Consider the following 11867-nt stretch of genomic DNA (forward strand, 5'->3'; position numbering starts at 1 on the left):
CCTACACTTTATTAAACAATTTCTATCCACTGATAAATATGTGTGTTTGAAATGATAAATAGTGTCTTAAGTTCCTAAAATACGATTATAATGATGCATAAAAGTTATTGGACAGTTTAGATTTCGTATATATATAACAACTTGAAGTTGTTAGTCAGGTGGACGATAACTTGTGGTCCAACGGGTTGGACTTAGACATTCTCGGCAAAATAACAGCAATCAAAAGCTAAATTTACAAAATATACTGGTGTGCGTTGCCCACAGTTTACTAAAAATATTATAAAATTCTCGGGCCGAAAGGTTATATGGGCCCCACGATTTAGTGATCCAAACCGTTGATATTATGTCGGTGAGTGGTTGTCTTATGCAGCAATGATTCCCCAAGTAGAAAGAAGCATAACGCTTTAATAAGCGGTCAAAAATCAAACGGTGAAAAATGAAAAGAAAAGCAACAGTTCACATTCAAACAAAAAAATGCCAAACAAGGATCTTCCAGTCTCGAGGAATTTTGAGTGCATATGCTATCCATTGCATGGCCCATCACATCATCGGCTTAGATGTTGAATCACGGGCCCAATTGTATAAACTGAAAACTCGAACAGTACTCACTGTACACCATAATTTATCTTTTCTTAAATTGTAGCAACCGTATAAGTGGCACCCATCCAGCCGTCTAAATCATGGGTTTCATTTCGTTTGGGGCATAGCCACGAGATTATATTAATTGGATGATCTTAACCGTCTAGTTCTGTGAATTGAACTAGGATCGTTGGTCATTGTCCTTTCAACTGTTTGTCGCACTCAATGTACAGTGAGAATTGCCGAATCATGCTTCCACTTATACTCCAGTAGGGCCCATGATTCGTACGGTCTATATTGAATATAGAGGCCCATCCACATCAAATCCTTACTATATCAACGGCTGGAGAGGACTAGCTGCGGCCCCAGCCTCACCCAAGACGGGGCCGGACGTCGTTTGGTTAGTGACCCCAACGCCAGCCAGCCAGCTGATGTCAAACCTCTGTAGGCCCCACCACGATATATGTGTTTTATCCATACCGTTCATACATTTTTTTTCAGATTATTTTAGGCCATTATCTAAAATATGAGTTGGATTCATATCTCAGGCGTACCACACTACAAGAAAACAATATTTGATTGAACGTCCACTATTAAAGACTTCCTAGGGCCCGTTGTAATGTTTATCTTATTGATAAGGTCACACAGACCTGGACCAAGGGAAAACACAAATATCAGCTTAACCCAAACTTCCATGACCCCCAAAAAGTTGTCAATGGTAAGCATTTAATCACCACTATTTCCTGTTGTGTGGTCCACCTGAGATTTGGTCTTCCTATTTTTTTGCATCATGCCCTAAAATGATCTGAAAAAAAATGAATGGACAGAATGGATGAAAGATATACATCATGGTGGGGCCCACAGAGCTTTAATATCAGCTAGCTGACTAGTGCTGGGTCACTAGACAAACCGTATCCGTGCAGCCCCTACCGTGGGGCCCACCGTGATATATGGATTCTATATCCACACCGTCTATCCTTTTTTTCAGACCATTTTAGGGTATGAGCAAAAAAATAAAGCACATCTAATTCCCAGGTGGACAGAAGTTTTGAATGCTAGAGCGTTCAATCACCACTGTTACGTACTGTATGGTACACCTGACTCTGATCTTTTTCATTTTTGGGCTCATGCCCTACAATGATCCAGCAAAACCAGAGTGGATATAGAATAAATACATCCAGGTGGGCCCCACGACAAGGGCTTCTCCTCATCCGCTCCAATCAACGGCATGGATCAACGAACGGCCAGCACCACGTGTAAAAACATAAAACTCGAGAACAATATCAATATTCTCGGCCGAGGATCTTAAAATTCGAAGGGTACCCGCTCACGGTTGCCGGTGTAACCAAAGCCCTTTTACAGAGAGAGAAACTTAAATACTCTTGCAGCGTATGATGAATGATACTCATGCATTTCTACAAATGAATTAAAAACTGCACACGTGTTGGAAAATTCGTCAATTTAAACCGTTTAAAATTATTTTAACTAGTGCATATGAACAAAATTATCTGAATATCGGATTCATGGTCAATATTGGACGATTAAAATGAAAAATCCAACGGTCCTCTTTCCACAAACTAATGAATCAAAGGCTAGGATTGTTCGAACAATCTTATCTTGTTCTTGTCATTTATAGACAGTATGCTACACAACCTAACCGGTTTTATTTAAGTTAATATATGCCACGTGTAGGAATTCTGTTTGCCTGCGTATGAAGCCTCAAACACAACCCGAGTACCAAAAATAATTATGGAATTACAGCTCTCTCCTTCCTGAAAAGCCCCTCCCGTCTTCATATCTATCAGCCCTTTCCCTCTCTCAGCAATTCCCCGAAAATGTTCATCAAAGGCTTCTCCTCCAAGCGGAAAATCGGGTCCGTTCCTGTCTATCTCAACGTCTACGATCTCACCACAATCAACGGCTACGCTTACTGGTTGGGCCTCGGCATCTACCACTCCGGCGTCCAAGGTTAGATATTTTCTATTACTGCCTTCTTATCGAATTTCAACCGTCCGATCTGATCTTTTAATCGGATCTTCCTTTTTTGTAAATATGTTTCAGTACATGATGTGGAGTACGCTTTCGGTGCGCACGAGTTTCCAACAACTGGGATTTTCGAGGGCGAGCCGAGGCAGTGTCCAGGATTCACGTTCCGGAAGTCGATCTTGATTGGACGGACGGATCTTGGGCCGAAGGAGGTGAGGGAGTTTATGGAGAAGCTGGCCGAGGAGTACACGGGCAACATGTATCATTTGATAACGAAGAACTGCAACCATTTCTGCGACGACGCGTGCCTGCGTTTGACGGGAAAGCCGATCCCTCGGTGGGTTAATCGCCTCGCGAAGCTCGGTAAGAGAGATCACAGCCGCTCCTTCTGATTTTAATTAGGGTTTTTTTTTGTGGATGGGAACGGTCTACAACACCGGTCTCTGTGTGGCCCACCATGTTTTATATGAAAATCCATTGCGTCCGAGCACCGTTATTTGAACCGTACGTTCCAGATACCAGCCGTTGAAAAAAATGTGATGGGACATACCAATGGGAGCCATGTAAAACTGCTGGTAGAACCTCTTAAGTTGAAGGGTGTGGCTCGCTTGATATTTGGAGGAGGCTTTTTTTTGGTATTTTCACTTCATCCTGGTGAGTTACACCTGATGAACGGGTTCGATGAAAGATACACACCATGGTGGACCCACAGACACGGTTGGCCAATGTGGTGTGGCCCACCTGAGTTTTCAATCTCGGTAATTTCTTAAACCCATACCTAGAATCGAGGATAGAATCTGATGGACGGAGTGGATTTTACGTGTAAGACATGATGGGCCCATAAGCTGGGGTGCTTAAACCAGGTTCTGTAGAAGATTCCGGTCGGTTTTTGTGTGGTAATACGGTATTGGCACAATCGATGCACCTTGGTGGAGAGCGGACGCGGATTGCGTCATCACCCAACTACTAGGAACGTCTGTGGTGAGTCGACACAGTAGGGTAGATGAGCCCGAGAACATACTCGACATAACGCATTTCAAACGGGAACGTCTCACCGACGGTGACTGAACGCCTACCATTAAAAACTACCTCTAACTTATATAGTAAAGTTTATTTTTCATCCAACCTGTTGATTAGGTCATGCAATCCTGGAGGAAGAGAAAGCACAAATATTAGCTTTATCCAAAACTTGTGGCTTTCAAGAAGTTTTTAACGGTGATCGTTTAATCACCACTATTTTCTTGAGCGTGATCCATATAAGATTTAGGTCTATTTTATTTTTGGGCTCATATTTTAAAATGATTTGAAAAATAGATAAATAAAATGGATTAAACACATACATCATAGTAGACTTATAAAGCACATCCATCAGTTTTCAGCTCATTTTATGTCATGGTACAGAAAATGAAAAATGTATAAATTAATAATCTCACATGAATCCCACTACAAACTATTAAGGATTGAATGCTGACCATTTAAAAAAAAAATCTTAGTGCCAAAAAAGTTTTGAATCAAGCTGATATTTGCGTTTTCCCTTCATCTAGCTATATGTTCAACCTGATCAATAGGTTCGGACGGTAGAGAAACATATTAGTGGGCCTTAGGAAGTTTTTAACATTCAACTTCAATAATCATTGTTTCATGTGGCTCACTTGAGATTTGGATGTGATTTATTTTTGAGACCTTGCTCTAAAACGAGCTTTAAAAACTGATAAACGGCATGGATATACAACACATATTAAGGTAGAAGTGGATTGTAATGGTGTGCCACACACCTTGAAGTCATCCACGTCTATGAGCCCATCATGACGTATGTGTTATAATTACCCTGTCCATCTATTTTGCAAGGTCATTTTAGGATACGGCCACAAAACTAAGGCAAATCCAAAGCTCAAGTGAGCCACACCACATAGCAGCAGGGACAATGATGTTTATTTGCCATCCAATTCACAAAGTCATATAGACCTGGATAAGGTCAAAACATAAATATCAGCTTGATCCAAAATTTCTATTGCCCACAAAAAATTTTCAATGGTAGCTATTTAATCCCCACTACTTTTATGGTGTGGTCCACTTGAGCTTTGGATCTGCCTTATTTTGAGGTTTTTTCTAAAATGATCTCATAAAATGGATGAATGGTGTGGATATAACACATACATCATGGGGGACCCATACAACTTAGCGAAGTCTAACACACCACCGAGGTCACGCAATCCACTTCGTATCAAGGTAGGCAGTCGGTGAGGGGAACACGTGAGGGCAACACGCATTCACGTGTTCCCCTGCGACCACGGCTCCACTCTTTAACATGCTTTGCGTGGGACCGGTCAAAAACGTTTCCTGTGTTTCACGCGTTCGCGTTGTTTTTGAGTAGTGGTGGCTCTCCACCGTCTCTTAAGCTGTGGTGTCTCATTGCCTGTCCACGTGTCATGCATGTAGGGTAATCTGGACCGTACAGATTGTGGGCCTCATCGTGTTGTACCTTGCTATTCAGACCGATTAAAATGATCATAACGTGACGGTTCTGTTTGTTCAATATGGAGTGGTGGCCATTTTATTTTAGCCGTCCATTTTATTGCCACCACAATTGAATGGCTGGGATCGTTTGTAATCCATGGTCCATCAGAAATGGGATCGTACCATGATTGACGTGCAAGCAACATACCACGTGTACGGTGGGTGAGACAGCATAACTTTAGAAAAAAAGATCTGGTAAGATACGTAAAGTCAGAGAGAAGAAAGAGGATCGCAAGTGTGCCTTTGCTTCTTGAGGAAGTGATATGGTCAGACCCTCAAAAGGATGTTTTATAGTGGAGTCTTTGGTGGCGTGTTCTTCTCGCTGGTAATGGTATTCCTTGCATGTGTATGGTGCCTTTTCTAAGAAAGGATTTTGTAAGATGCAGCTGGCTTTCCTGGGAAGTTATGGTGACCACGGTCATAGAGGGTCTCTGTGGCCTTAAGCTCTGTGGGGCCCACCATGATGTGTCTGTGTTAAATCCATTCCGTCAATCAGTTTCGCCAGCTCATATTAGGACATGGAACCAAAAATCTGGGTGATTCAAAACCCAAGTGGGCTACACCATGAGAAACAGTAGGGTGAAACCCACACCGTTGGAACCTTCTTAGGGGCCACTGAAGTTTTGGATTGGGCTGATGCGTTATGGATGGTTGGATGGCATGTAAACAACACATTGGGACTTGGGAAGATTTCAATGATGGGTCTTTCTTTGCCGCGGGTTCTTGTGGTGGGGTCCATGTTACTTTGGAATTTGCCTCGTCACATGTGGTGGATTCGGTCCATTATTTATAAATACAACAAAAAATGGAAGAAAAAAAAATGATGCTTTACATATTTCCCTAAATGGTTACTTTAGAATTAGTTTATAAACTTCCTTCATGGTTGAAATGAATAAAACTAATCCTTCCAGATAAAATGAATAAAGAAGTAAAAAAACATGAGAAAAAAAATTGGAAATAAAAATTCTCAAAATAATCCTTTATGGTATTGGACCCAAAACGATGTCCATGCGAGTAGAGTTGGGCACGATACAACTTAACTCGGTAGATTCGACTTGTCCGACTTGTTTAGACCTGACTCGATCCGAACTGAGTAGACTTCGTCCAATCTGAACTCAAATTGAATTGAGTTCAAGTCACTTATTAACTCGACTCGAATCGACACGAAATCTGACTCGGTATTGACTCAACTTGATTCGAAACCCAACTCGTACAAAAAAAAAAAAAAAAAATCCCAAATTTGACGTTTCAGATTTGAGATGCTGTGTAGTTGATGGAGAGGCTGCAATTCCAGCAGGTGCACTTAGGTTTTGAGTTGTGATTTTAGTCCGTGGATTCTCGCCACACCCGATCCATCTCGATGCTTACTCGACCCGATTCAATACCTGTGACCGGGTTGGACTTGGTCTGGGTTAGTCTGGGCCAGACCTAGACTTAGATCGGGTCAGGTATGTTGGACTCGGTACCGAGTCGGGTCAAGTTCGGGTCAGGTCTATTTGAAAACTGGGTTGAGTCAGGTCAGCCCTAACTCGGTCCGACTCGACTTGATGCGCAACTCTACATATGACTAGAGGTGTACACGAGTCGAACCAAGTCGAGTTGGGCACAACTCAACTTGGCTCGGCCACTTGCTGACCCCAGCTCGAACTCGGCTCGGCTCGGTCCTCAAGCCTGACTGGCCAGCTCAACTCGGTTCAGTTAGCAGCTCGGGCCAGTTCGAGCCAAGTTTGAGCCAAGATCGAGCCAAGTTCGGTTGTGCAGCATTTTCACAAACACATGGACTGCACCTTCAAAATCTCATTGTATGTGAAACAACAGCTGTGGTTTTACAGGTATTTCATCAAACACCTTCTAAGCAACATAAAAATCAAGAAAAAAAAAGGGTATTTGTTTCATATACATACCTTCCTTGCCACCAGCCACACTTCGTTGAGTCATTTCATCAAACACTTGGTGAGCAATATCAATATCAAAGTAACCGAGTCACCGAACTGGTTCGATCCGAGTCGAATCGAGCTCGGGCAAGCTTGAACTCGGTTCGAAATTTTTTCAAGCTCAAAAAATCAGCTAAAACTCGGTTTTGAACCAAGTCGAATTGAGGTTTTTCGAGTCGAGTCGAATCAAGCTTTTTCGAGTCGAGTCAAGCGAGCTAACTGAGCTAACTCGGTTCATGTACAGCCCTACATATGAGGGCGTATCGGCAGATACGGCGGAATGGCCCATTTTTTCATAACCGATCGGTTCACCCCAGTATTGCATAAGAGGGTGATCGTTTCCTTTATGTAACGGCCTATGCCATAGTAACGGCCTATGCCATAGTACTATAATTGATACCATGGTTGGTCTTGACATGAGCCGGCAAAAGTGATGGATAGAGTGAATGTGACACAGGCATAGTGGTGGACCCATAGAGCTTAGGATCTCAAGGGACCCTGTGACTGAGGTCACAAGAAATTCGCATATGTAGTTGAGGGCTTAGTTATAGGAACCTCTTTATCTATTTGCAGGTCCCACTCCCTACATGTCTCACTCCAGTCATTCAAGTAGTTGGTCTCATCAGGCATGTCCCTAAAATAAGGCTGGTTTACTCAACAGCAATGCCATACATAAGAAAAGAAATGAAAATAGGAAGATGATCAATGGTCGATCCACATTTACCTAGCACATGAGGATCTGCCCAAGAGGTTGTTTGGCAACCCGGTAAACTGGCGAAATGGATTCCTTAAGTGGGTAAATTTTTTTCATTTGGTAACCTGGAAATTGTCAGAAACAGATTCACTGTGAAGTTTTTGAATTTGTGTAGGGCAGCTTGCAATTTCCAGTGGAATGAATTCCCTCCTAACTGTCAATATATTTCAGAGAATTTGTTTCCTGGAAGCAAGTTTTTTTTAATAATCTTCAAGTTTTGGGCACGATAGGAACCACCCAATGAACAGCTTGTATCTTGCCCACTTGGCACTTGTGACGGGGGGGAAAATCTCTGATAGGTAACCATGGGAGGGGCTCAATAGGCTGCACCTAATGTTGTCTTAGGCCCCAATTTTGAACTGTTTGGTCAAGCCAACAGGCTGTGCCTATTCAAAAATTTGCATTTACTAGACCCAGCTGCTGGCCCATTGACAGCGCCACGTAGAATGGCAACTTTGTTGCAGGTGCTTTCCAGCTAATTCCCAGACATGTCTGCATTTCCTACTTTCAAGCATTTTACTGTCAGAAGCTGGGATAACCAGACTGGGTAGATGCTTCGTCATTGCTGGTCATTTGTGAATTTCCTTGCATTCCTAGTTGTGTATGTTTTATTCATTTGATTATGAAAGTCTCCCTCTGTTGCTGCATTTCATCACCAATGATGCACGAATGCAGGTGTTTGATATTTTGCATCAGACCATATCATTCTCCTTCATTGATTTGTTAGCCCTCTGACAGGCTTGCTGAAATGCACCAAACCCTCCACATGATCTCTCTGTTGTCTCCATTAATCAGTCCCTCTCCTGAGTCCGTAAGTTTGAAATAATACTCATGTAATTGGTTGACGTTTAGAACTCCTTACATTTGGAAGATGGAAAAAAAAAAAACCCCTCAATTCTAAGACTGAATTAAAAACGATTTAAAGAAAACCATTTGATAAGAAGGGAAAACTTTCGAGGAAGGATTTAGAAAATAGAGATTGTTGATTGCTATACATTGATATAATTGAGTAGAAGGTGAAAAGTTTTAGTAGAGATGAATTGATTTATATAGGGATTAGTGGGAAATAAAGGATTTGGGAGAGTCGAAATATGAGATTAATCCACTATCCAATTACCAGTATGCATTATTTCTTGTGTTTATAGAAATTCTAATAAATTTAATTTAATTTTATATTATGACCTTATCTATATATAATATACACACATATAGCCATTGTCTTAAACATATCCAGACCATTCAAATCATGGTGCTCATTTTAAACGGCGGATAGCCAGAAAATCACCTTCGTTTAACCATTCTAACATGACTTGGCCTCTTGAATTTGGACTGGCTGTCCATTTTCCTTTCAACCATCTCTTTGATGGCCACCAATTGGATGGTTATGATTGTTTCATTTGTGTGACTTTTTTCAGTCTATCTTCATCCACAATGCACCCCACAATTTATATATTCTGAACTTCAGCCTATCTTGAACAGAATTTTGTTCTTTTCAAGTAGCAACTGATTTTAGACAGAAAAATGGGAGATCAATAAACCCGTCGCGGACAGGGGTTTTATTTTTTGCGCTGTTCCAAACACTGGATAAGTTCAAAATGAATTCCACCCGCCAAATCTATATTAAACCAAATGCTGATTTGGGATGTACTTCAAACAATATAGTAGCTTTTTCGCTCTCTAAAATCATTCAACTTTCAAAATCTTTCAAATTACATATCAATGTTATTTTATGGGTTTTGAAGGTCTATTGTGTATTTGTGTTCTTCCAATCGGCCTTCATCCGGCGACAGTCAGCCATAAATCGGAAGATAGAGTTTGTGATGGAGAGAAGAAGAAGCTGAGGAGCAATTCAAGTAGATACATTTCTCCGCCTGCTCCTGCTGCTACTTCCGAAGGTGGATCTGTTCCTTCCATAGCCTCCGTGACTAGAAGTAGACGCAGGCAGTCTGAGCCTTGTGCGCCCTCTTTGGTTGTCACTGCTTTGACGTTGAAGCTTTAATGGAAATTGGATACTGAAAGCTGTGATTTTAGAGGGAAATGGAAAATACAGATGTTCTTATTTCTAGGAGGAATGATAGCGGTTGGCATTATAACCTAGCCCTGGCAGTAAACATGCATGCTCCCTGAGTCTGAGCCACCAAAATAATGGGACCCACATTAGATTGGTGAAATCAGAAGGATTAGACAATCCTGGTCTCTGATTCATGGTCATTTATTTGTTGATTCCTCACCATTTACGACCTTTCATCTTGATTGTCCATTAGGTGTCCATCAATCAACTAATTGGGACCACACTTTCAGTTTAGTTTTTGGGTTATAATCAATTGATAGTGGACCCCACCATTCCGGCGGTTCAAATTAGAGGTGCGTGCCACGTCCCACTGCTTTTGAAAGAAAAAAAATGTTTGTGGTGTTTCTCTGTAAATTCTGGTTATTCAAGTTAGTAAAATGATTGTGTATGCAACTATGCATTGAGAGGACTGAATCTTATTTTATTTTTTCAAAATGCATATTTTAAAAGGGATTTTACAGCAAAATTCCCCAGGAATTCAGATTTTACTAATTATGGCTTGAGGATCTTAAATTCTTTTAAGTGATGAATTGATAACTGTGGTATCTACATGATCTTAGGAATCTAATCTGTTCCAAAAATTGATCAGGTCAAAATGAATTCCACCCGCCAAATCTATGTTAAACCAAATGCTGATTTGGGAGTACTTCCAAACGGTGCTGAAGCTTTTTTGCTCTCCAAAATCATTCCACTTTCTAAATCTTTCAAATTACATATCAGTTTTATTTTGCGGGTTTTGAAGGGTTATTGTTTATTTGCGTGCTTCCGGTCGGCATTCATCCAGCAGCAATCAGCCATAGATCGGAAGATAGAGTTTGTGATGGAGAGAGGAAGAAGCTGTGGAGCAATTCAAGTAGATACATTTCTCCGCCTGCTCCTGCTTCTACTTCTGAAGGTGGATCTGTTCATCCTATAGCCTCCGTGACTAGAAGTAGATGCAGGTGGTCCGAGCCTTGTGCGCCCTCTTTGGTCACCGCTTCTTTGACGTTGAAGCTTTAATGGAAATTGGATACTGAAAGCTGTGATTTTAGAGGGAAATGGAAAATACAGATGTTCTTATTTCTAGGGGGAATGATAGCAGTAAACATGCATGCCCCCGAGCCTGAGCCACCAAAATAATGGGAACCACATTAGATTGGTGAAATCAGAAGGTTTAGACAATCCTGGTCTGTGATTCATGGTCATTTATTTGTTGAATCCTCACCATTTACTACCGTTCATTTTGATTGTCCATTAGGTGTCCATCAATCAACTAGTTGGGACCACACTTCAGTTTAATTTTTGGGTTATAATCAATTGATAGTGGACCCCACCATTCTGGCTCTTCAAATTTGAGGTGTGTGCAACGTCCCACTTCTTTTGGAAAAAAAAAAAAAAAGACAAAAATGTTGCGGCATTTTTCTGTAAATTCTGGTTATTCAAGTAAGTAAAATGATTGTGCATTTTTCGGTAAATTCTAGTTATTCAAGTTAGTAAAATGATTGTGTATGAAACTATGCATTGAGAAGATTGAATCTTATTTTATTTTTTCAAATTGGATTTTAATGCAAAATTCCTTAGGAATTCCGACTTTACTAACTAATGGCTTGAGGAACTTAAATTCTTTTTAGTGGTGAATCGATAAAATGACATCTGCATGATCTTATGAATCTAAGCTGTTCCAAACACTGGGTAAGTTAAAAATGAATTCTGCTTGATCATTAGAGATGCACTGTTCATTCAGCCAGCACACAGGTTGGAGGATAATTTTGTAATTTCACATGGAGTTTTATGTAAATCTCAGTTCGTTTGAGGTAATATATGTTGCAAAAATATTGATTTTAATAAAATATATTTCAAATACTAAAATAATATATAATATATAAAAGTTGTTTTGAAAAATACTTTTCTGTGAGTTTTTGGGAATAGTCCCACATGGAAAAGAGAAGAGAAAAAACTGTGGTTTATATGAAGGATGTACAGTATGATAATATTTACCTACCTAGTCCGTGGACTATGGACCTTGCGTGTTCCAGTGCTCGCGCGC

At 40.8% G+C, this 11867-nt stretch overlaps 1 protein-coding gene across 4 annotated transcripts; it reads left to right on the forward strand.

The window, feature by feature from the left end:
• The first annotated feature begins 2365 nt into the window (after window positions 1-2365).
• On the forward strand, window positions 2366-11281 carry LOC131257005 (deSI-like protein At4g17486). 4 transcript variants are annotated; one of them, XM_058258153.1, is made up of 3 exons: window positions 2366-2547; window positions 2641-2928; window positions 10626-11281. In XM_058258153.1, exons 1-3 carry the CDS (start codon window positions 2415-2417, stop codon window positions 10838-10840), a joined length of 636 nt encoding a protein of 211 aa, XP_058114136.1. In that variant the 5' UTR covers window positions 2366-2414; the 3' UTR covers window positions 10841-11281. The 4 variants fall into 4 exon arrangements, with proteins under 4 accessions (XP_058114136.1, XP_058114135.1, XP_058114137.1 ...); XM_058258152.1 differs by having other exon boundaries at window positions 2367-2547; window positions 10584-11281; XM_058258154.1 differs by lacking the exon at window positions 10626-11281 and adding an exon at window positions 9561-10255 and having other exon boundaries at window positions 2369-2547.
• Window positions 11282-11867: the final 586 nt, after the last annotated feature.

The sequence above is a fragment of the Magnolia sinica genome, chromosome 9, assembly GCF_029962835.1.
Source record: "Magnolia sinica isolate HGM2019 chromosome 9, MsV1, whole genome shotgun sequence".
In the NCBI taxonomy this organism is placed as follows: domain Eukaryota; kingdom Viridiplantae; phylum Streptophyta; class Magnoliopsida; order Magnoliales; family Magnoliaceae; genus Magnolia; species Magnolia sinica.